The sequence below is a fragment of the Hirundo rustica genome, chromosome 1 (assembly GCF_015227805.2).
Source record: "Hirundo rustica isolate bHirRus1 chromosome 1, bHirRus1.pri.v3, whole genome shotgun sequence".
Taxonomy (NCBI): domain Eukaryota; kingdom Metazoa; phylum Chordata; class Aves; order Passeriformes; family Hirundinidae; genus Hirundo; species Hirundo rustica.
The window spans coordinates 113,016,204-113,039,133 of NC_053450.1; the positions used below are offsets into that span (position 1 = coordinate 113,016,204).

General features: G+C 39.5%; 1 protein-coding gene across 4 annotated transcripts in view; it reads right to left on the bottom strand.

The window, feature by feature from the left end:
* The window catches only part of ATP2C1 (ATPase secretory pathway Ca2+ transporting 1), a 68,413-nt gene extending 60,045 nt beyond the window's left edge, over positions 1 to 8,368 (bottom strand). For 2 of the 4 annotated variants that reach the window (XM_040087764.2, XM_058419459.1), the window contains exons 1-4: positions 8,222 to 8,368; positions 3,223 to 3,387; positions 2,234 to 2,329; positions 983 to 1,205 (exon numbers count right to left, since the gene is read on the bottom strand). In XM_040087764.2, the coding sequence (XP_039943698.1) occupies positions 983 to 1,090 (108 nt within the window). In that variant the 5' untranslated portion in view covers positions 1,091 to 1,205; positions 2,234 to 2,329; positions 3,223 to 3,387; positions 8,222 to 8,368. Of the gene's footprint in view, positions 1 to 982; positions 1,498 to 2,233; positions 2,330 to 3,222; positions 3,388 to 8,221 lie in introns of those variants that run through there. The other 2 variants (XM_040087772.2, XM_058419458.1) reach the window with 2 other exon arrangements.
* Positions 8,369 to 22,930: the final 14,562 nt, after the last annotated feature.

Consider the following 22,930-nt stretch of genomic DNA (forward strand, 5'->3'; position numbering starts at 1 on the left):
AGAGAACAAAGAAGTTTAACTGTTTCAAAGAAATGCAGAATTTCAGCACTTGTTGCAGAGTACTTCTGAATTCTCATCACACAGCTTAATATCCAGCACATATTGGATGGAAAGGAGCAGTAACTCATCAGAGACGGCCTCATTCCAGGCTCAGCCCTTCTCCCCTACCCATGCTAAACAGCTTCCATTTTCTTGTGAAACAGCAACAGCTTCGGATTGCAATTCAGTTCTCCTAAGGATATTCGTGTTCCATTTAAGTCAAGGTATCATGATCTACACAAACACTTAAGAAATCAGGTTACAAACCCTACTGCCAAGAATGCAACCTTTTATTTAACACAGATTTACATGACAAAGGGCCCAAATACTGACCAGTGCCTACACCTGATCTCATAGAATGAAAATCTCTTAGCAAAGAAAGCCTTTACAGAACAGAGAACAGCACAGCATAAAGCCTGTGGCTAAGAGAAGAGTTAAAAGAGGCAAGGTCTAGTTTATTTTTTATTTATTTTATGTACCTATTTAGAAATTAATTTTGTCAAATATACCCCCCCTTAGCATAACAAGCAGATTTGAGGATATCTTGAATATAAAGTAGTTTAACAATTTTTTACACAACTAGTATGAAGATGAGTGGTTTGAGATTAACTGGAATTACACTGAAAACAACTCATGACAGCAGTGAAATGTGGGCTTCTGTGATCTTCAAGAGGGAAGGAATGACTGCTTAAAGCTTCATGGTCTCAGACCCCAATCATTTTAGGTGTCCAGTAATTTCCTCAGAATCAGAAATTATTTGTTCTCAGAGCAAAATTTTTTCAAATTCACAGTGCTCTCATAAATTCCTAAATAGAACCATTACTCAGAGGTACTGACACTTAGAAAACAGTGCAGCTAAAATTGTGATCTTCCCCTTTAAGATATAGCTAGGTCACCCCCAGAGGTACAACTGGAGTAGTTATTTTTCTTAATTTGCTTTTACCTTTTCTTGAATCCTCTTGGCTTTCACCGTCGATATAAGTTTCCAAATTGCATGGATAGGAAGCTTTATAAAACAGGAGAACACAGACTTATGCAGCAGATTATCCATAATTTAGGCAAATTCTCTTACTGCTTCCCCGTCCGGAGTTCTGAATGCGTGTTTACTGCCTCTTCCCAAAGACTCGTAGTCCTCGACTGTTGCACAATCCTTTTCTGCAGAGCAACTGGTGAAAATCAAAACATCAAATGCAGAGCCTCCAACAAATGACTAGTGTTAAAGTGCCACAAGGGCAGTGCGAGCTGCAAGAACCGAGGGGCAGTTCTACCAAATGCAAATCATTTCCCTGGAAGCCTGCTCAAACAGCTCTACTTCTGGTAAGAACATTCTGCTGCAAAAATCAAATAACAGTAACTGGGTCCTGATTTTGCCTACCCCTCCTAATGCCTGATGCCTCTTAAAGCTTGTTCAGCTGCAGTAAAGAGGTTAGAAAACTGCTGTTTCCAGCACGTTCACCCCTCCTCCTCAAGCTCTATTTCACCGACTGCACTGCCTGGTTTCACTTTTGTTTCACACACAATCCTGTTATGTGGATTTCAGTCAGATTAATGCTTTCTTTCATTCCCCGCTTTCTAAACTGGAACTGCAAGGCACCAGTTACAGAGCATAGAAGTGCAAGCTCAGAAAAAGCTTAGCTTGCAACTGGGGGCTTTGCCTTGAATCTCACCTGCAAACTCATTTCCTTTCAAATCATTACATTTGGCTTTATGACCCCTTCTCTACTGTGCACCTTTGATCAGCAGACAAGTATTTGTCTGGCTTTTGTAGTGGATGGAAAAGCAGCAAAGCATGTTTCCATCAATTATCATCCTAAATTCTTGAGTTTCAGAGTTATGGAAGTTTGGGTGGATGTCTCCCTCTCTCTTTTGTTGCTGTTGTTGACCTTTTGTTCAGATAAGTCACAGAGCTGGGTTCTTATTACAGTAAAGCAATTCAGTCCTCGCTACAACTCCACAGCCATTAACTCTGAATTTTTAAAGTCTTTCCTAAGGTATGCTTCCATGCATAATAAATTATTTTAAGGTCACTCCCTACCCAGGCCATTCTATGATTCTATTACTTAGAGCTTGGCTAATACTACAGAATTTGTCCTGAAGCTATTAAATACAGCTGATAAAGACTAACCAGCCAGAGAATGTTATGTGCCTCCTGCACATCAACATTTGTGAGAGGCAAAAGAAATAAGTTCTTTACCTTGTCAGCACAGTTAGTGGAAAGTGATCCATATGGTAGGGAAATAATACTGCTTTGCAGGACTCTCCTCCCACTCCTCCTTTCTAGGTCTCACAGCTACAAAAAAAAAAAAAAAAAATCTTTCAATGGATTCAGGAAAGAATCCAAGACAGATTTACGTGTTTGTTTTCAGTGTTAACTCATCCCACACTACTTGCATATAGCCCTCCCTTCAGGTTTGATGCTTGACACAGGCAACCATTCTGACATTTCATGCTTGGAAATGTGCCTTCAACAAATCCTTTTTGTGTTCCTAAATGACTGTTTGGCTGCTTATGCTTCAGCCCATCTGTTTGGATTGCACCAAGCCTGCTTACAAGGTGATCTTCCTGTTTTGCTTCCTATCGAGAGATGCCAGCCAGTTTTGGGCTCTCGGCACAACACCTCTCCTGCCCTCACTTTGGTACAAAGTCCTGCTGAGTCAGAAACACTGCTCCTGTGCTTTATAAAATTTGTTGGCACTTGTGTGACTCTGACCACCTGAGCAGCCGAGGAAGAAAAGTGGAGTTGTCAGCACTGTAAATTGCCAAGTACACGCTTTGCTGTGAAGCCAGGGAGATGTTAAGAAGATCAGTGACACATTGTAGCACGGGAATTTTAATTGCTCTGCAAAGCCAGGATCACCAAAAGCAGAAGAACAGGAGTAGTAAAAGCAAAAACACAAGCCACAGGCACAAAAGAGTCAAGCAGGGGAAAACGCTGAGCTCCACTTTGCTGTAGTGGTTCCTTTAAAATGACATCTACTAGGACATATTTGTTTTGCATAACCTCAGACTTTTACCTAAAATCACAGCGTTATGTTTATGCCATTCCCTGCAAAATCGTACCAGGCTGAAGATGCTTCTTTGAGAAGTCTGAAGCGCCTGACCAAGGTCCTCCAGAGGAATGGAGCACTGTAGGCTTGTTTCAGGTTGGCTTAACAGCGTTTTAGCAGGCACCTGTAGACTCACCCCTTCTATGCTGCATGTAGGTGCTATGGGAGCACAAAGGGAGACATCTGCAGTAATCCAGATGGGTGGGAGCCTCAGGAGTGTAGGACAGCATCACTTAGTTGAGCCATACCTCAGCCTAGGCAAATATCAGAATTCTACATTTCCTTGATTAGCACCTAAAGTCTTTATTGAAACAGAAAAAGACTTCTTAACTAGGAAATACTTGCACTGTCAAGAATAAGTCAGTGGATACATATCACAAATGTTCTCCCTCCCTCCACCCTGTTTAAGAAAAGCAGTAACAAGCCAAGGAAAGCAAAGACAAGCTTTCAACATACAATATCAGCTGTCAGAATGTTTTAGCTTAAGGGTTTCAGTGAAAAAGTCTCCTTTCTCTGGTGTAAAATAATGTGACAAAATTTCCAAACATGAGTTCTGACACCTGAAAGAACAGTTTCTTTTTGTGCCCTGTGTTTTTATTAAAGAAATCCCCTCACTTCTCATGCCATGGTGTATTTAAAAGAAAATGGAAGAAATTTAAACATTTTGACTCTAGTTAGGAATGAATCAAATTTATACTAAAATAATGATCTATCATGTGCTCAGAAAACAGCAAACAAGAGACTGAACTCCTCAGCTCTGGCCTGACAACTATCCAGCGTCAACAAGAATAGCACTAGCCTATTTGTTCCACTAGTACTTGTGGTATCAGTCAAGGTGAATTGAACGTCTCCCACACAGCACTTAGACACCCCCGCCCTGTATTACAAGAGTCTCCAATGACACTAATAAAATATATCACCAGAAGCCAAAATCCACAAACAGCATCCAGATCCTGTGTAAAAGTAGCAAATAATTCTCTTTTGCCTGACAGAAAAAGCCCCAACAAACCCACACCAAAACAGAGGTATGTATGCATCCACACAGGTATATGTGTATATCTACAGGGATGCAGGTACCACATGTACACACAATGCCCCCACCTTGAAAACACATTTAAGGAGCTGGTGAACAAACACAGACTTTGTCCTACTACTCAGTGCAAGCTGCTGGCAGCAGGACAGGCAGCAACGTGAAAATCTTGTTCATTGTGAGCTGTTTAATTGTCTCCTCCTACCATCTTGGCATCTCAGCCAGACCCCTTCACCTTCTAAAGCCTTTCATTGCAGAGCACCTCTGTCCCAAGGAAGACATCATGTTGGGTCCTTAAAGCATATCTTATATGTATAAAGGAAGTATTGCATTTGGCTTTGTGTGCTGTCAGAATAAGAATTTGCTTCTTTCCCCATCTCCCCCCACCTCATTGTTTTGATAAATAACTAACTGCAGCAGAGCTGTTAGGCCAGCATCTTCAACTAATCTAATTTTCTGTATTTTTGAGCAGGATTTATTAGTTCAATTCTGGTTGAAACTTGATCCAGTTCTTTTTTGTTTGTTTTGAATGATGCAAACTCTTTGATATGCATCACTAATTTAGATTTTCTAGGATTTTAATGCTTCAAATTTAGTTCCATGTCCAGTCACAGTCTCCCGAGTCCAAAAGAGACATGATTATACTGGAGTATGTCCAGAAAAGAGCCATGAAGATAATTAAGGGAGTGGAATATCTATTATGGGAGGAGAAGCTGAGAGTGCATGGACTGTTTAGTCTGGAGAAGGGCAGAATCAGGGAGATTTTCTAAATATGCATAAATACCTGAGAGGCTGAAATGAAGGAGGAGGAAGCTGACTTCTCAGCAGTGCCCTGTGAAAGGACTAGAGGAAACGGGCAGAAACTGAAATGTGGAAAGTTTCACTTAAATGTAATTATTTCTTTGTTAAACCACTTTTATAATGATGAAGCATTGAAACCTGCTGCTAAAAATGTTATGAAGTCTTCAGCTTTGGACACGTCCAAAGCCTTACAATCAGACTTGAGCAGTTTGCTCTCTCTGACTTTGCTTTGAGCGTGGTGTAGTACTACATGATCTCCAAAGAGTACCTTCCAACCTCAGCTATTCTATAATTCTGTGAAATTACAAGGTGTTACTATGAAAAAAACCCTAAGGATATGCAAAAGGCATCATTAATTCTGCATAAAAATAAGTGCTTTTTAAAGAAAGAAGATATGGTTAAAGAAATGTCACCAGTAAACTGATTCCCAAATATAAAGATTCATTGCTGGTGCAGTGCCAAAAGATAATCTTTCATTTTACTGCAAGAAAATTTGCCTGGGTTTCCAGAATGCTTCTCAAACATAATGCAGCACTTTTGTGTACAGGCATTCACACAAGCATCAAATAACTACGTATACTACAAGTATGGTTGCCAACAGCTTACTTGAAACTGTTGGACCAGATAAGTGATCCATAATTCCTCCTAGATGCTGAAATATTTTCAGAGTTTTTTCTACCTCTCCCAAACATGCATAAAGCAGTTTGCTCCCCCTTTTCTTCTTTATTTCCCAAGAATACAAAGTCGTGAGGAGCAACCGGCTGCAGCCAGTACTTCTGCTGTACCAGGGCTTCAATGTACATTATGTCACTCTTAGAAAAGAGAGACCCCAGCTGTAAAATAAAGCTCAAAACCCGTTTCTCAAAACTTCTTTCCTTGGATATGCTCTTCATGTTCACCCAATTTACCCAGTCCAGTCAGAAGTTAATGTCAAATATTTAGTTTTGCAGGAACAGGAAGGAACAGGTTGATAAGATGGCAGACAGAGGCTGAGACTTCTACACTTATGTCCTGCTGCATTTTCCTTGATCAAAGAAGTTTCCACCCATTGCATTTTGCCAAGTAAAGGAATGCATCGGAAGTCAATGGATCACAATCAGAGTGTGTGATCAGGTGTCACATGACTGAGAGGCGGCTATCAGTGGAACACACTGTGCTCACATGCCTCTCACAGGCTGTGTACACAGATCTATCAGCCCAGCATTGCTTTCAGAAACTTAATTCCTTTAATAGCCAACCTTGAGGTCATAATCAAAGAGTTAATTTCACATAGATAACAGGCTGAAGTTTTACACCAGTATTGCCACACTAGAAACACAGAATAGATATTCTTATAGCCACTGTCCTATAAATGACTTACCTTTTACTCTCTGCACAGCCAGAAAGCTATTTGTCTTTTTAAAACTCCATGGTATTGGGATTTGGGTCCCATTTGTTACCCACTCTTCTAGTTCTTCGAGTTAATGAGCTCTAATCAGCAGCCTTCCATTTTATAAAGTGTCACCCTCTAGTGCATTGTTTAAATTTATCTAAATTAAAATCACACCCTATTTAAAATTTGCCTCTTGCTCTAAAATATCTTGATCAATCATTCTGTAGTTTCAGCCTAGCCTCTACAAATTTGATCAATGCGTGCTTCATTTTGTCTTCCAGATTGTTTAATAGAAACCTTAATTAGTGCTTTCATTAATTAATACCAGACCCGATATTGATTCAGAGATATCCCATTTGATAGCTCCCTCACCACTGGTGTTCCATTGTTAATTATCCTGACATTGCAGCCCAGGCAATTCTGTACTCACTTTACAGGTTTATGAAGCTGAGAAGGGCTTTTTTCCTACCAAATTCTTCCTGAAGGAGCTTCCCACACATAACAACAAGAAGCCATGGTAGAGTTAGATAAGAGAAATCCACTGTGTTTTCACTTGTCTACTAAACACATAAGATACTACAGCTTATTAACTTAGTCTGAACAAAAAAGTTCAACTGATTATTCACACACATCTCAAAGGAGCATTAAAACCTCCTCTTCGCTGCGCTGGTGGACTGTGGGTTAGTTTTAGGGCGCTTCACAGAGCAGTGGGGCTAGAAAGACCAGGCAGAAGTTCACTGCTTGTGAACCTGGCAGCCAGCTGAGCTTTTTCTCACCTCTAACTCTTTCATCTGAGGTTTAACTCATTACGTCACCATGGTCTCATCTATCTAGCCCAGTTCATCTTCCTATAGCATTGCTACTATCCTCTCAGGTTTGCCTTCAAACAAATGAAAGCAGGTAGCAGCCCATCCAAAACCCCACTAAGCTCCTAGCCAGCAGAAGGTGCCTGAAAGGTGGAAGAATGGGGCCTTTACTCATTAGGGTTCCTTTTTTCAGACACACAGCTTTTCCAGCTCCAAAGAGAACTCATCTGAACTGATTCCATATCTTACTCAGAAGAGCCCTAAGCAAAAGCACTTCCCCTGGAGGTTTGCCTAAGGTGAAGAATACTTACAGTACAGTCCAGGTTCTAAACAAGTGCACTTATTTAAGGCAAAAGCAGAGACACACAAGGTCAGATTATTGAGAAAACCCTCTCCTATTCAAGTACAAGCTCTACAGAAATTGCATCCTGGACACCAACAACTAAATTTGCAGGTGTACTTAGGGATACAAGATTCATTCTTGCTAAGAGCCCCATAAGAGACTGTAAGAAAACAGGAAAGGCTTTCTCAAAGGGAGCCTGATTTCAGCAATTCACCTTTAAACATTAGCTTAGCATTGGCTTTTCAAAACGTTCCCCTCATCACACTAGAGAAAGATAACATGGAAATTCAACATGCATTCTGCCAGATTTGGCATACAACTTTCTCCCTGAAATTAAGGAGTCTCTTCATTCAAGTGAAAGTAGCCCCTTCTAAGCAATTTAGCCTTACTCCTCAAACTTGTTGCTTAATTTCTTCTGCTATGTTTTCTTGTGAAAAGAAAATCATGTGTCTTCTTTAAATCTGTCTTGGTTTGGAAAGACAGGTGTCTGCCAGGGAAAGCCGGAGCTTCCCTTGGAATGGAGAATGTAAACCCTTTCTCTCCACATTATTATAATTTTGCAATTAGGGGCTTTCAGGCAAAAATATGGGAATAGAAATAACAGTTCTTTACTAGGAATGTTAAAAATATGAATGTAGTAGCCAAAAAAATAACCAAAAACAAAACACCCCAAACAAACAAACAAACAAACAAACAAAAAAAAAACCAAAAAACACCCACCCCCAAAAAACTCAAACAAACAGACAAAAAATCCTAGAAACCCTGACAGAGTCAGCATAAGACCTGACACTCTGTTGGCCAGGATGTTGGAAGCAGTCCAAAGAAATCCTCCTGGAGTAACATAGGTGGTTCTGTTGGAGTAGAGATGATCCTGTAGAAAGGGTCCAGTGGTAGTGAGATGGGTCCAGTCTTCCTCTAGAATCCAGCAGTAAACAGGCTGCCTTCCTCTTCTCAGGTTTTAAACAGGTAGGAATCCTTGGCTCCACCCAGTGGGAGGATGGGCTGTGGAAGAGATAAGGAGCATTGTTCCACCTGGCTTTACCAGCCAGCCCATTAACAGAAGACATCCACCCCAGAGTTATGAGGAATGGGTTATACAAGAGATAAAGGAAAAGAAAACCTCTCCAAACAGTTTTAACAGATGGAAAATAGAATACACATTTTTGGTTTCATATTGCAACTCAAGACAATACTTAATGTAAAACCTTTTTTCTTTCTAAATGTAACTACCATTCTCAAGATAATTCAACAAATGAGAAATAAAAATAAATAAACTTTTTTTCCCATCTTCTCATGGTCTGTAATTCTTTTCTTTTTCCAAGGCTCTTCCAAATATTCCCCTAGGAACATTTCTCTTATATGAATAGTACCCACCACAGAGGAGGAAACAAAAATGATTGTAATACTGGCTTTATAAGAACTCACCTTAGCTTCCCTTCCTCTCACATATAAACACCTAGCATAGTATATGATTTAGAGATTACTGCTAGGTAATTCTAGATTTTTTTCTTCTCTGTGAAGATCTCAGATTTGAGGCATGTGAGTTAAGCAAGCAAGGAGAGGAGATGGTGTGAGTGCATGAAATGTGCCTTACCCTACAGTGGAGAATGTGAATCCTGCCACTGACAGGATGTAAAGGATGTAATTGAAAGTATATATGTCATTTGAAAGCTAGTGGAGAACAAGGACCAATTGCTGAGCACCTGAAACTCCAGATGCAATTAATAATTCAACTGCTTAGCAACTACTGAAAAAAACCCCATATTCTACTTTATAACAGATTCCATTTTAAAATATCTGTCTCTCAGGGCAATTCATTTATCTATTGATCAGATTAAAAGAGGAATGCATTGGAAACCTACATACAGCTAAAAGGAAGAACCAGCATGATAGTTTAGAATAAAAGCTTGCCCAACCGGCTCTAAATTTCATGTTGTAACTTGGCAAACATCTGACTTGAAGAATGGTATTTGAAAGTACAAAGACATTCAGAAAATGGATTCTGAAAAATTATGTCTGGTTTAGACCTTATCTGTTTATATATCAAAAGACACTCTTCCTAGTAGCTACGTGTCAATCTCTTCTTTCTGCCTTGTACACACTCTAAAAATTATTTTAGGATTGAATTATCTGTCAGTTTTGGATAGCCTGGATCTCTAGTGCAGAGGATGTAGTCACTTCAAAGACATCAAGAAGAAGCTATTGCTCACATTATGCAAAGATGATCAAAAAAGTGGGCCTAGAGAATAATAGAGGGCTGTATTATTTTCTGTTTTACAAACGAAGGATGTGTCCAACTGAGAGCACCCATAGCCAGATGTATCATCATCTCACAAAAAACAGCTGCAGGAATGGAAAGACATGAGACAGACAGTGGTCATGAATAGTCTTACAAAAGCTTTTATATGAAGAAGGACTGAAAAGATGCAAACTGTTTAGAGCTGGCAGGAGACAGACACAGAGGGGAATGAAAAGAAACTGTGGAAGAACTAGGTACAGCACATCTGAAACACAGGAAGGAAGTCTGGGGTTTTTTAATAGATTTTCTTTTGAATAAAATAGGAAGTGATTAAAATGGGGATTTTTTTTTAATTCCTGCATGTCATCTCAGGGGTCAAATGTTATTGAGATTCAAAGGAAGATTGAACAAGTAAGGGTATAATGGGAGCATTCATTAGAATGGGTGCAGGCTGGGATATCAAACTGTATGCTTCAGGGCAAAGGTTCCTCATCAACTGTAAGGAGTTAGAAACCAGGCTTTTATGAACAGTTATTCTGGCAGTCAGGGAAAGAATTGTTAATTCATTTATAATGCCTTTGACCTAAAACACAAGGGGAGGATATAGATGCAAAAAGAAATAGAAACAGAATTAGTAAACAGACAAATGAATCAACATGTAGTGACTTAAAAAGAAAATCCCCAACTTACTCCTTAGAAAAACAAAAGGGATGAAACATCAGCTAATCAGCCAGAGAGAAACAACTCAGGGTTCTGAGGTTAGGCCCAATGAGTAAAAGAGCATCACATTTATAGAGGGGGAGAAGCAGAAATGTGACATATTGAAGAGATGAATAAATGGATTTTTTATTAAAACAAAAATCACAGAGCAGATGCAATATTAAATGTTTAAAAGTTTTGTTAATATAAGTTGATGGTTTACCAGGGAGGCAATTTAGCTAAATGATTTGCTATATGTCCTTTCTCATCCTGAGATGAATTGAGCCTTGAACATGGCTCAATTCTAGCAGAGGCAGAAGGTAACATAGAAATGATCATTCCCCAGCAGACTGGAACTTGTTGACAGGAAAGGGTGATGAAACCTGAATTATGTGTTTTGTGCACAGAAACGATAATTTGTCAGGGCTGTTTGACAGTGGCTTCCTCTGCCAATGAATTCTCTGGGAAGGAATGCAGGAAGAGAAAAACTGCAACTGATTTTCTGTCTCATGAGGCAAATTAGATGAACAGATTACAGTTTGCTGTGTTATTAACTTCTCTCAACTCTGAGCACAGCCTGTGTCGATACACAACCTGTTGGTAGCTGAAGTGCTCTTCATTATCCTAGCTTATGACTACAAGTGAGCCACAAGCCGTGTTTCAGCCCAGGCCATTTTATTATCTTTTTGTGTTTGAATTCAAAAGACCTCCTGACAAACTTCTAGAAACCCCCAGGCAAAACATGTCTAAGTCGCCTTACAATTATTACTGAAGTTCATTGAGCAGCTGTACCCATAAATACCCTTAACCTTTGTGTTTATCATGGTAATAACCTTCAACCTTATAAATTCTTGTAGGAGAAGCTCTGTAAAGATGTAATTGAATTATAAGATCATGGTGCTGCATGATCAAGCATATTACTGTCAGACCTATTACTTTTTCTCTGGTGGGACCACATGTGCTAGATTCACTTGACAAAAGGCAAGCAGGCAGGAATTGGGGTGCGTGACAGAGGGAGTGTGTGCCCATGCCCCACAGCTAAAGGCACATGAAAACCAGAGATGAACAAAACACCAACCTTTCATCACTTACAATGGATCACAGACTGGGTCAACAACCTGGTTGTGGCACCCCAGAGTGGCTACTGGCGCAGCACTAGACACTGGTGTGGCACAGCAAGGGAGGGAGCTCCCAAGGTAAGAGGTGGGTGGCTGTGAGCCACAGGGGATGGCCCCACCAGCCAGGGCTTACCCCAATGCCCTCATGGAGGGAGCAGGGCAGGCTAGAAGGGGGCAGCCAGGCACAGCAAGTCCATGGGTGATGAGGTAGGTCTGGGGTCAGGCTGGGAAAACAGTTAATGGGTCAGGGCAGTCCATCAGAAGGACCCACAGCCAAGCCTGGGCACGGCCATGATGTGGCTGCAATGCAGACTGCTTGGGATCCAAGGAGTCAGAGCCTGAGCTTAAAACCAGATCCTGCAATGAATGGCAGGTGAGGAGAGACCTCGCTGAGTCCTACCAACTTTCTCCCTGTAACCAGCAGCTGTGTCACAGGGCATTAGAGCCCTGAGCCCTGGCAGTCAAACCCCCAGGAGGGGCAGAGGGTGCCCTCAGGGCCCTGACGTGAGGTAGAGAATGTCCTCATCCATTACTGCCAAACAGAAGGGGTTTTCTGCTGTGTTCTTGTACTTGAAGTCACAGTTCTGGGGGTTCTCTTTGCAGGTCTCACCCTTTGCCAGAAGTGGTTCACAAGAGCAGCCGTACCCGCTCAGGGGACGTGTCCCCCTGAGAGCTGCTTCCTGCAAGGGCTTTTGGCAGGTGCACACACAAGTGAGAGCAGAGCAGGCACACAGCTTTCCTTCCTCCAGGTACTTTCGTCAGCTACCAGCAATCTCCAGGTCATGGAGTTCCTGCATCAGGAAGGGTGCCTTTAGGTGTGGTAGCCCAGATTAATTTTTCCTGCATGAATTTCTCGAATTCCTCTGAGAGCCCATATAAGCTGCTGGTGCCCACAGCATCCTGTAGCAATGAGCTCTCTTTCTTATCATTCCTCTGGCTGTCAAATTCCTTTATGAATCACTCTAAAAAGCAGAAACTATAAATTTGTGTAGCTAAATTACTGCTGAATTCTTACCAGTAACTGAGAACAGACCTTGATCTAGAAGTATCAGTTGCTTTGAATGATTTGATACTACTGTGTTCTCATGCAAATATAAAATTTTTGGCTTAGAAATATTAGGAAAACTACTCTTGGGAAAAAATGCTACAGTGTGTTTCACTTACATAAAATCAGGCGGCCAAAATATTGAGCAGGTTAAAAAAGGAAAATAAGGGGCATGTTAGTAAAAAATTTATTGCATAGAGACACCTCCAGAGATTACAAGAGCAGAGCAATCACAGTGTCAGTGCCATTTATCACCAAGAGAAGACTCGGCGTTCCCACTGTAACCTTGTGTTTCTATGGAGAACACCTTCTTTGGCTTTCTCCCCATTTTGATAGATACAATACACCAAATATGCTCAAATGCTGTTTCCAGACTCAATCAAGGTTGCATGATAGAGAAACAGTATACAATTTGTCAGTCAGCAAAGAAAATTACCTTACAGTCACTGTATTTGGGATATTCAGTGCAGCATATAATTGGGAAATGGTCACTAACTCTATGGGTTATGGGGAAATTTGAAAAATAACACTGCAGAGCTGGAACAGATCAAGACATCAGCAGAATGCTATCATCCTCTGATGCTGTCAAACCCCGGGACTTTTCCCCATGTCTCTGCAATGGGAATGTGCAATGGGATGAGGATGCTCTGCTATTATACCTTAGTTGCCTTTCTAAAGAAAAAGGAAGACTCCATTTTCCTCGTGATTCCATTTCAAGTGTCCTCTGTCAAGGGTCATCTCGAGGGCTGCCTGTACACAGATCATTGCTCTTGAGCTTTTGAGCTGCTATGGTTTTCGAGTGGGAAAATGAAGAGGTGCATTTCATACTCTGGGAGATGATTTCAAGACAGGGTTTCTAGTGGAGTTAGTGGAGTCACGACTGGAGCTAGCAGGGCATCTCACCCCTCTCTTTCTCCATTTTTCTATTTAAAACCCATCTTCAGCACATCGGTCACTCAATTGGCCAATAGATGCTTACAGTGCATGTGTAAGACATTACTATTCTTCCATTTCTTCCACGGCATTCCATGAAATAACATGATGCCATTACCCTGGGATTTACTACTGTTCTGTTTTGCTTCTTCTATCTCTCCGTTCCAGAGTGTAGGAAGCTACCCTCCTGCTCTGTTGTCTCAATGCAATTTCCCTTATCACCTCCTGGGATATCTTCTTCGTAAGCCTTGGACTCTGCTTTAAATAACAATCTTCAGACTGACTTTACAAAAAGTACACTGTACTCCCTGCTGTCAGTGCAATGATAGATTCCGTAAATAAATAGATTATGACGCAAATCACAAAAAAATTATTAACGGTGCCAGAAAATAACATTTGTATAGACTGTCAATTACCAGCTGGGAAGTCTGCATATAGGAAACATCTGCATTTATTTCTACTGTATCAGTATTTCATTCAACAGTGCGGGGTTATTTCATTCCCTTGATGAAATGAGTGCACAGAGTGGCTATTAATGGAAATAAAATAAATGTACTTGGAGAGAGAGGAGAAGATTGTATGGATAGAAACAAGCACTTTTTGAGGAAAGGAAAGCAGCATTTCTATCTGGGGGTTTTTTTGGCCTAAGATAGAGTGTTTGTGCATAATTTATCTGATGCATTTGCAAGGAGCTGTCTACTCATGAGATACAAATCTCAGGCAGCTAAAAACACAGGCCAAATCTCACTCAAGGGTAAGAGGATCTTTAAGTCCCAGTACCCAGTCAGCCTCATCATGGCCACTGTGATGAAATGAACGTTGTGTTCTGTAAAGTGGATTTTGTCACCACTGATGCATTGCATAGTGACGACGGAAGGGTCATATATAAAAACTCTTTCTGCCCACTGTCGTAGATTCCAGCTTTTAACCATGAAAGGTAACGGAGCTGCAAAATTACCACATGTATTTTGTCCAGTGCTGGTCACGTACATACCGGTCACATGAAAGTGGCGTAGAAGTAGACATACATGTAACATAAAGAGTGTTTACCACATGCATTTTCTGAGAAAAGCATGAAAGCCTTGCTTTCATTCTCAGATTCAGCTGTGATCCTCTCTACCAAAAGCTGAAGGGACACTAGAAGAGAAAAAAGGTATTTTCAAGAGCATGGCAATGGTTACATCTTGGCTGCAAATAAAGGCTTTACTTTCTGCAGCTCCTGCATGTCTGCAATGGCTGGACTCGATCTTAAGGGTCTTTTCCAATTTAAACAATTCTGTGTAAATTCAGAGTACCTCTGATAATGTTGTGAGGGATGCCATTTATGAACATGGCCATAAATTCACTGGAAAACACTTGTCACTCTTGCAATATTATTTTTTAAGTCACAAAACTCCAATAAAAAGGTAATTAAAATATTATCCTTTTTGTTCCTCAAAAGCATATGTATTTCCAGAACTGAAGCACTCCTCAGCATCTTTTAAGTTCAAAAATGGCCAGAATGAACAACAATCAGCATCACTCCCATGCTCTTTTAGCCAAAGGACAATTCAAATGTTTTACCCTAAATATCATTTGCTCAAGAGCACAATTGTCCCACTGAGTCACTTCTGTCAGGTAAACACAGCAAACGAAGACTATCCTATAGTGCAATGTGTCATGAATAAACAGAGCAATTTTGACCAAAAAGAAAAACAGAAATTCCCAGGCACTGGAAAAATAATTTCCTAGGTAAATCATGGGTATATAGTCTCTACTGTCAAGGAAGTCACTCTGAAACTACATTTCTTCCTCTTCAGAATAAAATTCTGATTGTACTGAAAATAATGGAAAATATTCTTATCAATTTTATGAGACAAGGTTTTTAACAGTCTTTTTAAAGGAACAGCGCCAAGAATTAGTCAGGAATAGCTTTCACAAAGTTACAGCCTTCTTTTGGAGTTTGTAGACAGGTGCAAAATGTTTTACCCTCACTTCACCTGCAACACCCACTAGCTGTGAGTCAGAATTTCCATCTGGAGTAGCTCAGCCATTGATATAAATTAGCAAATCACAAAATTCATCCCAGCATTAGAAGAGGGGTCTGGTTTCCAGTGAAATGAGTTGCCTTCTAATTTCATACCAGATGGTGGGACAAGGTCAGACCTCTTATCACTTGTGTAACTGCTCCTGAATTAGTCCATCTTCTCAAACTCTCTGACCAATTTAAAGCATTAACATTCCACTAGGCAAGAGAAGGGATAGGATGGGCAAACCAATTTCAGTATGTGTCACGGCAAGATCCCCTGAGGACTTTATCAGATATTTGTTAATAGTTGAGGAAAAGGTTGATAAATACAGCTGTGCAGAAGGATTAAATATATTTCCCATGTTGACATTTATACTGTCTCTGAGTTCACAAACACCTCATAAAGTATTAGTCATAAGGCAGCATGTATCAAGGCTGTTTTTTAAAGCAATTACACTTAATTTGTCAATCAGAAGCTTTCATCAGAAATAAAACAGGTAGAAGCAAATGAGAATTTATAGACAAATCCCTTGCCTCAAAATTTGCTTTCACAAACATTGCAGCTACTACAAGAAAGGTCACTGAAATAATGAAATTTAGATGAACAGGCTGCAGACAGCAGCAGTAAACATTTCTGTTTGCCCTGGTAACTTAACAGTGTAAACAGAGCAGGGGAATGCAGGGGAAGGTTTTGAATCCTCATTCTTGCTGCTCAGAAGTGAACATTGCAAGTCAGGTGCCAAGAAACAACTACTTGCAAACAACTTTATATCAAAGGGCTGTAGGGCAAATGGATAGAAAGGATCTGTAGAAGTTTCTTAGCTGAGTGCTTCTCAGCAGCTTTTCACCACTGTCTCATCATATCTCAGATGGCACATTTCCAAACAATTTAAAGTCCCATAATGTTAGTGAAATATACAGCGAAATACAAGCAAAAAAAATTAAAAAAAATAAATTAAAAAAAAATTAAAAAAATAAAAAAATAATTTAAAAAAATGGTAGTATAAAACTGAAAGCATGAATGATCCTATTTCAATGCACTTGTTTAGTTACACAAGAAAACAATCACGACAAAACAAGTAAGATAAATCTTCCTTTCCTTAAATTTTGGCTTGTTCTTCAGATAGTAAAGGCTGAGAAATATCAACATAGACTATTGCTGAGTCCTAAATTTTGTGTGTATTATTCCTCACTGTGCTTGTTTACTCTGTAACAAAGGACTGTCAGGGACAAAAATTATACAAATTCTTCAGTGACACATGGACCAATCTAGTAGTCAGTTAAGCTGACTGAGTAATCTGTTGGTCAAAATGTGACCCCTGTGATTCATTCACCCTGCAATTTCTTAAGAAAATGAAAACAAGGATGTTGTCAAAATTAGTTGTGAAGTCCTTGGTTGCAGGTATGTGCGTTTGAACAGAGGCTGGGAAGAGGCATGATCAGAGAAGATTCTTCCTTCTGGAATTTATTCTTCATTCCCTTCTAACACACTCCTGGTGCTTTGATTAAAGCATACAGTTAAAGATAGATTGTATCAGGATAGTTTTGAAATATATGTTTGTTCAATTTGTGCAGATGAATATGAATTAATAATACTTTAACATGCTTCAGCACTAATGGAATCTTAAGATTTTTTACTCAAAGTTTCTCTGTATGTAGGTAAGGACCACCTTTTACTCTTTGTTTTGCATAAAAAAGGAAGATAATTTTCTCTCAGTTTAGCTTACACAGTAAGAAAGATAATCAAATGGCTAGTAATTAGGATAATTAAGAAGCAAATTATTAGATGTGAAAAACATTTTTTCAAATAATCCTCTGAAACACCCTTCATTGCAATGCTTCAAGGCCTAACTACAAGTTGCTCTGCATTCTATGTAACCTTAGTTAGTGAACCTCAATTAACCGAAAATCCTTCTTAAGCAAACAGTTTAAAGTCCCGAGATGCTGATTAATTCTATTGGAAATTCCCTCAAGCATTAAATCTCTTGGTTATCTGAAATAGTTCTTTGCCATTTTCTGCATACAGATAATCAAGCATATGATACAGTGCAGATGTCAGCTTGTTATTTTACCTAGTAACTACAGAAATGAGCACTAAATTGGAAGGAATACTGTAGCACAGTTATCTAAAGTTATAGATAAAGCGAACAGAATTTCTATTTTCAAGACCTTGCAGCACCTAATGATGGTTTTAAATTATTCCTTACTCCTCATGAGAAATGTCTGGCCTACAGAGTTATCATGTTAGCCTTGACACCATGGGCTAATTAGATGTTAAGCATAACAGCTCAAAAAGGAAAAAGCCTTCTCCCAACATTAATTCTTAAGAGGATCGTTTGAAGAATTTGTATGGCAAACCGTTCCTGTGCAGGGTGCACAAAGGAAGCCCAAGAAACACCAGCACTGCGGAAAAATTCATTCAGCAAGAGAGCCAAGCGCTGTGGAAATCAGGACTCTGCCAAAGCCTGGACTGCAATGGCCATGTGTCTCTTTTAGAGAAACACCTGTGTTCAAATAGCAATCCTCGGGGGCCATGACCACTGTGTTGACTTAGCTGAGGAATGGAATCTTCCCTGTCCCAGGAGAGGCTGGTGTGAAGCCACTTCCCTGCCTGCTCTTTTGAAAAGCAACTACAAATTCCTTCTCCTACCTATTGCTCCGGTTTCTTTTTCTTTTTTAATCAGGATTATGTTATTTGTGTACAATCACTGCTATAGAAAAACTTTTAACCAGGACATCTCTATGGATGCTAATTTAGCACAATTATACTTAATAACAATGAAACTGCTTAACGGGGTTATATTCAGTGATAAAGAAATGAAGTATCTCAAGCTCTTAAATCAGTGTGAAATGCCAAACTTCCATCACAAACAGAGATCCCAGTTGTAATAAGGAAATAAATACCAAAGACAAAGTAAATGCTCTAAGTCATCTCCTTATCGCTGTAGTTTTACTTTGATGGCTACTTTGTGTCATGGCAAGTCTTCAGATCCATTTTTGTGTCTGTTTATCAGGATAACTGTTTAATTGTGTTGGCTGTCTACCAGTTCAGAGGATTCTACTGAATTAACGCTCAGATTTGTTTAGCTTTAGCTAATCAGATGTGCATTTGTGATGTTCCTGCAGGTCTTTCAGTAAGCTTACATGTTGAAGAGTACAGGTTGGTGCAATGAAGATGTGTTTCAGATATTATACATTCCCTCTGGTACCAGACTGTTTTTCTTCCTTTTCTATTTTATATAATTGTTACAAATCACTATTGGAAGAAATCTATATTTTGTTTACAGTAAATAATTATACAGCTATGAGCTGGGTGTTTAGATTAAGAACAAGAAAATATGAAACTAAGAAAATAAGTCCACAATAAATAAGGGAAAAGTGGCTAAATCACTATTAAAATTGCCTAGCAGCTAGGATAGCTGTTTTTTACAGTGATACACCATGAATCCAAATCACTCTAGAATTAAGGGCACAAACTCAATTTCCATTTAGCCCTGCAGGTTATCTGCCACAAAAACCTGAAGAAGAGATGCCTGTTGGGGGGAGGGGGGGAAGTAAGAAGAATAAATTACTTCTAGAAAAGAATTAATGAATATTTAACGATAGCTTTACTGTCAGCAGCCCACATGCAATTTCAAGACCTAAAACCAAACTTGGCTGTTCGTGTGAAGATTTTCAGGGTGTGAAAAAACAGGATGGTTTTCATCCTTTTTGAAACATCTACACCTGCCCCAGGGCACTCAGGACACTGGATTTTGTACTGGAAGGGTGAGGAGAGAGAGTGTCTACTGTTACAGCCAAAGATTAAGTGGCCATTGTGCAAGAGAACCCTGACCATGTCATTGTCCCCCATCTCCATGTCCACCCTCCCCATGCTCACTACAGCACCAGAAAAAAGGCATGGACATGAATCCTTTCCCATCAAGTTTTCTCCCCTGCCTCAGTGATCCTCTGTTTCTGTGAAGGTATATTTCAGATAACAAAAAGGATTGAGAAAAAGGAGTACGCCATCTGTTTTGTGCTTCTCAAACTTCAGAATTCTTTTCTTCCTTCATGATAGATTTTTTTTTTGTTTCCTCTCTTTGCCCATTAAACTCTTGCAGCGAGAATATGGAATTTCCTTCATGCATGGGAACATTAGGCCTTTTTGGGAGTAAACAAACAGGCCCAGCTCTTCATCACTCAATGAGGCTTTTAAGGTCCCACTGTCTTCATTAGATAACTGCCTGGTATTGTTGGTCACCTCATAGAAATAATTTTTTGAAGCATGTCAAGGCCAGAAAGTAACCAGCTTTAGCTACAAGGATATATTTTTGTGTGTTACCGTCTTCAGAGGAGGAATAGAATTATTTCGTGGCCTAGGAGTTGTCTGTATGCTCTTTGTACCTTTTGTCTTTGTTCCCGTGTTTTGCCATGGCTTCTTTAGGACCCATGTTGAGCCAGACTGCACCTGAGAAGAAATTTCCTTGGCACGTCAGCTCCAGGAGCTGTAAAAATATATGAGCACTGCTGGAAATGTCTCACTTTCTGGAATACATAGCAAACTGTATGCATTACTTGAGTAAAAAAAGATTCCAGCATTCCTGTAGTGGTAGGACATGGGGCAATGGTGTTAAACTGAAAGCGGGGTGATTTAGATTGGATATAAGGAAGGCATTTTTAATTATGAGGGTGATGGGGCACTGAGAAATGTTTCTGAGGGAAGTTGTGGATACCTCATCACTGGAAATGCTCAAGGCCATATTGGATGGGCTCTTTGCAACCTGGTTTGATGAAAGGCATCCTTGTCCATGGCAGAGCGTTGGACTAGATGATCCCTAAATATTTCTTTCAACAAGACGTTCTGTGATTCTTGTCATTCAAATCATATTCCAGTATGGAAATGCCTCAAGAAGCAGAAGACCATGACTCTTCTAATACAAAATTATGTAAATTTGCTAGTAAAATAGGAAGGCTGTGTACAAAAGATCAGCATGGAATTTTAATATATTTTACTATATAGGATATCCTGAATATTTTCTTTGCTGAGTTTCTGAACTCTCTGTCAAGCTGTTAATAATGAAAAGGATCTCAAATGATGAACATGGTTCATGTTGTTTGGAGAAAGAAAAGGTGATTTATTATTTACAAGAAGATCTATCAAATAAGATGTCAAATCACAGGAGGTTTTGTCCATACTGACAGGCTGCTGAGTGTATATACACCAGTTTCATACTTCAGTTTATCCTGATTCAATTTCATTCATAATTGACAACTGTATTTGCCTTTTTATATTTGCAATAAAATACCGTGCAAACAGAATTTGTGAGTATACGTGCAGCAAATCTTGTATCAACACTGACTGGCTGCCAGATTTGGAATCAATTCACTGATTAGTTTGAGAGTGATTAATGTGAGTGCTTAATTTAAATCCCTGATTTAAAAACATTTATGGTAAGAGAATTGACAGCCTAAATAGCACTTCAAAGTGCTACAACTGTTCCTTCCATGGATTCTGCTTTTGTGAGGTGTGGGGGGTATGTTTTTTGCTCAGGTAAAACATGCCATAAGACAAATGATGTTTATATACCAAATTTTTCAGCCCTTCTTGCAATAAGAAATTATAACTGTTAGAAGGTTTGCTGAGGAAAAACGGGAAGAAAAATCCACTTATTTTTAAAACTGAAAGGAACATTGAGAAATGGCTGAATAGGGTACTAGGGTTAAATATTTCATTATTCCTACACTTGGAATTTCACCCTGCTTTATGTACTCTACTTCTGGCTAGGACATGGCAAGTAAAATTTAATTTTGGGTTTAGATAAGAAAAAAAGTCCACATAGACCAACAGCTTTCTGGTGTAACTATTAACCATTATTAACTATTAGTTCAGCTAGAAGCCTTACTCAGCACTGTCATGTCAGACTTGGTGCTTTCCTTCTCTGCATATTTCTGTCCTATATGGATGGGAAACCCACAGTCCAGATCCAGCCATGGATTTCCCAGCTGTCTGCTGTGCAGTTCTCCAGGAGCAGTGCAGAAGGGATCCAATTCAATGAATGTACCAATGGCCAAAAGTCAGGGCTGACACTGGAAAAGAGGGGGTCTTGACACCAGGCCTGGTTTTGAAAGACATTATGAAAAAAAAGAAGTCATAACATCAAAAAATGCTCCCTTGGATAGAATATGAAGGAAAGAACCCTAGAAGATCAAATAAATGCAATTATTTCTTTTTATTAGGACACAGTACACGCTCCTTCTTGAATAGATTGAGCACATGTTTGACGGAACACATCCTCTTGCATCTTTGAACTCATGCAGTTTTAGTTGTTTGCCCTGAGATGCTGTCTTCTGCTCTTTATAAGGCTCTTCCTTTCTCAAAGTCAAAATCACAGCAGCATTTTATTAACTAAAATAAATTACTGAACACTCTCATATCTTAATTTATGTACATATAGAATCATTGTTTAGCTGATGTTTTCATCTGTTTAAATCTGCCTGGGCATGGTGGAAGTAGACAGATTTCAATGAGAAATGTGCCTAACTGCATTATGGACTTTCCCCTTCTCTGACTCCTTTTGGAAAAAGATTCATTGGTTAAACCCAACATGCGTGCAGCACTGTCTACTAAGATCCAACATTACTGTTTTGCCCAGCCAGAATTCCCTGATATTAGGAAGGTGCACTGTTCAGAACTGATGTTCTCCTTAGCAACTTCATTTTTGTAAACTACTTTTGCAGCCTATAGCAAATTCCCTTCTATTTCTTACGGGTATATGCAACATGAATAGCAGTACAAATTTGTTGTGCTGCTCTGCCTATACCTGTCTAGGTAAGAAAACAAAATTGCCTCATTATCCTATTCACTACTTCATGCTTCAAATAAAAATGAAAAATCACAGTAACCACCCATTGTGATTAGAAGAGATTTTCATTGTTCTATAGCAGTCAAGCAACACAGAGCTGACCTAAACATTGACGTGGATAATATTCGAATTAAAAATTCATAGGAGAAACCCTCCAGACCTCATCATTAGTTCTTCCAAGGCAGCTACCCTTTATTTTGGAGTGAATTGAACCCTATGGACTTGGCATGTAGAATCAGGGAAAATGAATTCTGGCCCTTTATTGCCTTCTGCCAATGGGAAAAAAAAAGAAAAAAATTATATTCATACTTGACTAGCAGGCACACACAATAGTGCAATTTTGTTGGCCTTATTCACTGTTCTTCAGGAACACAAAAAGCACAGGTTCTTTCCCTTAAAAAAAGGCCGGGGGGGGGGCGGGGGGGGGGGGGGGGGGGGAAGAAAAAGAAAAAGAAAAAAGAGATAAATTGCTCTGCAAAAACTTTTTCTTCATCTTTTGGAATAAGCTCATGACAATCTATCTTAATTTAAACTGTAAGGTATCTGGCTTGGGTCCTGGAATAGATTCTGGTTCCTTTTAAAACTAGGAAATAGCTTCTAAATAT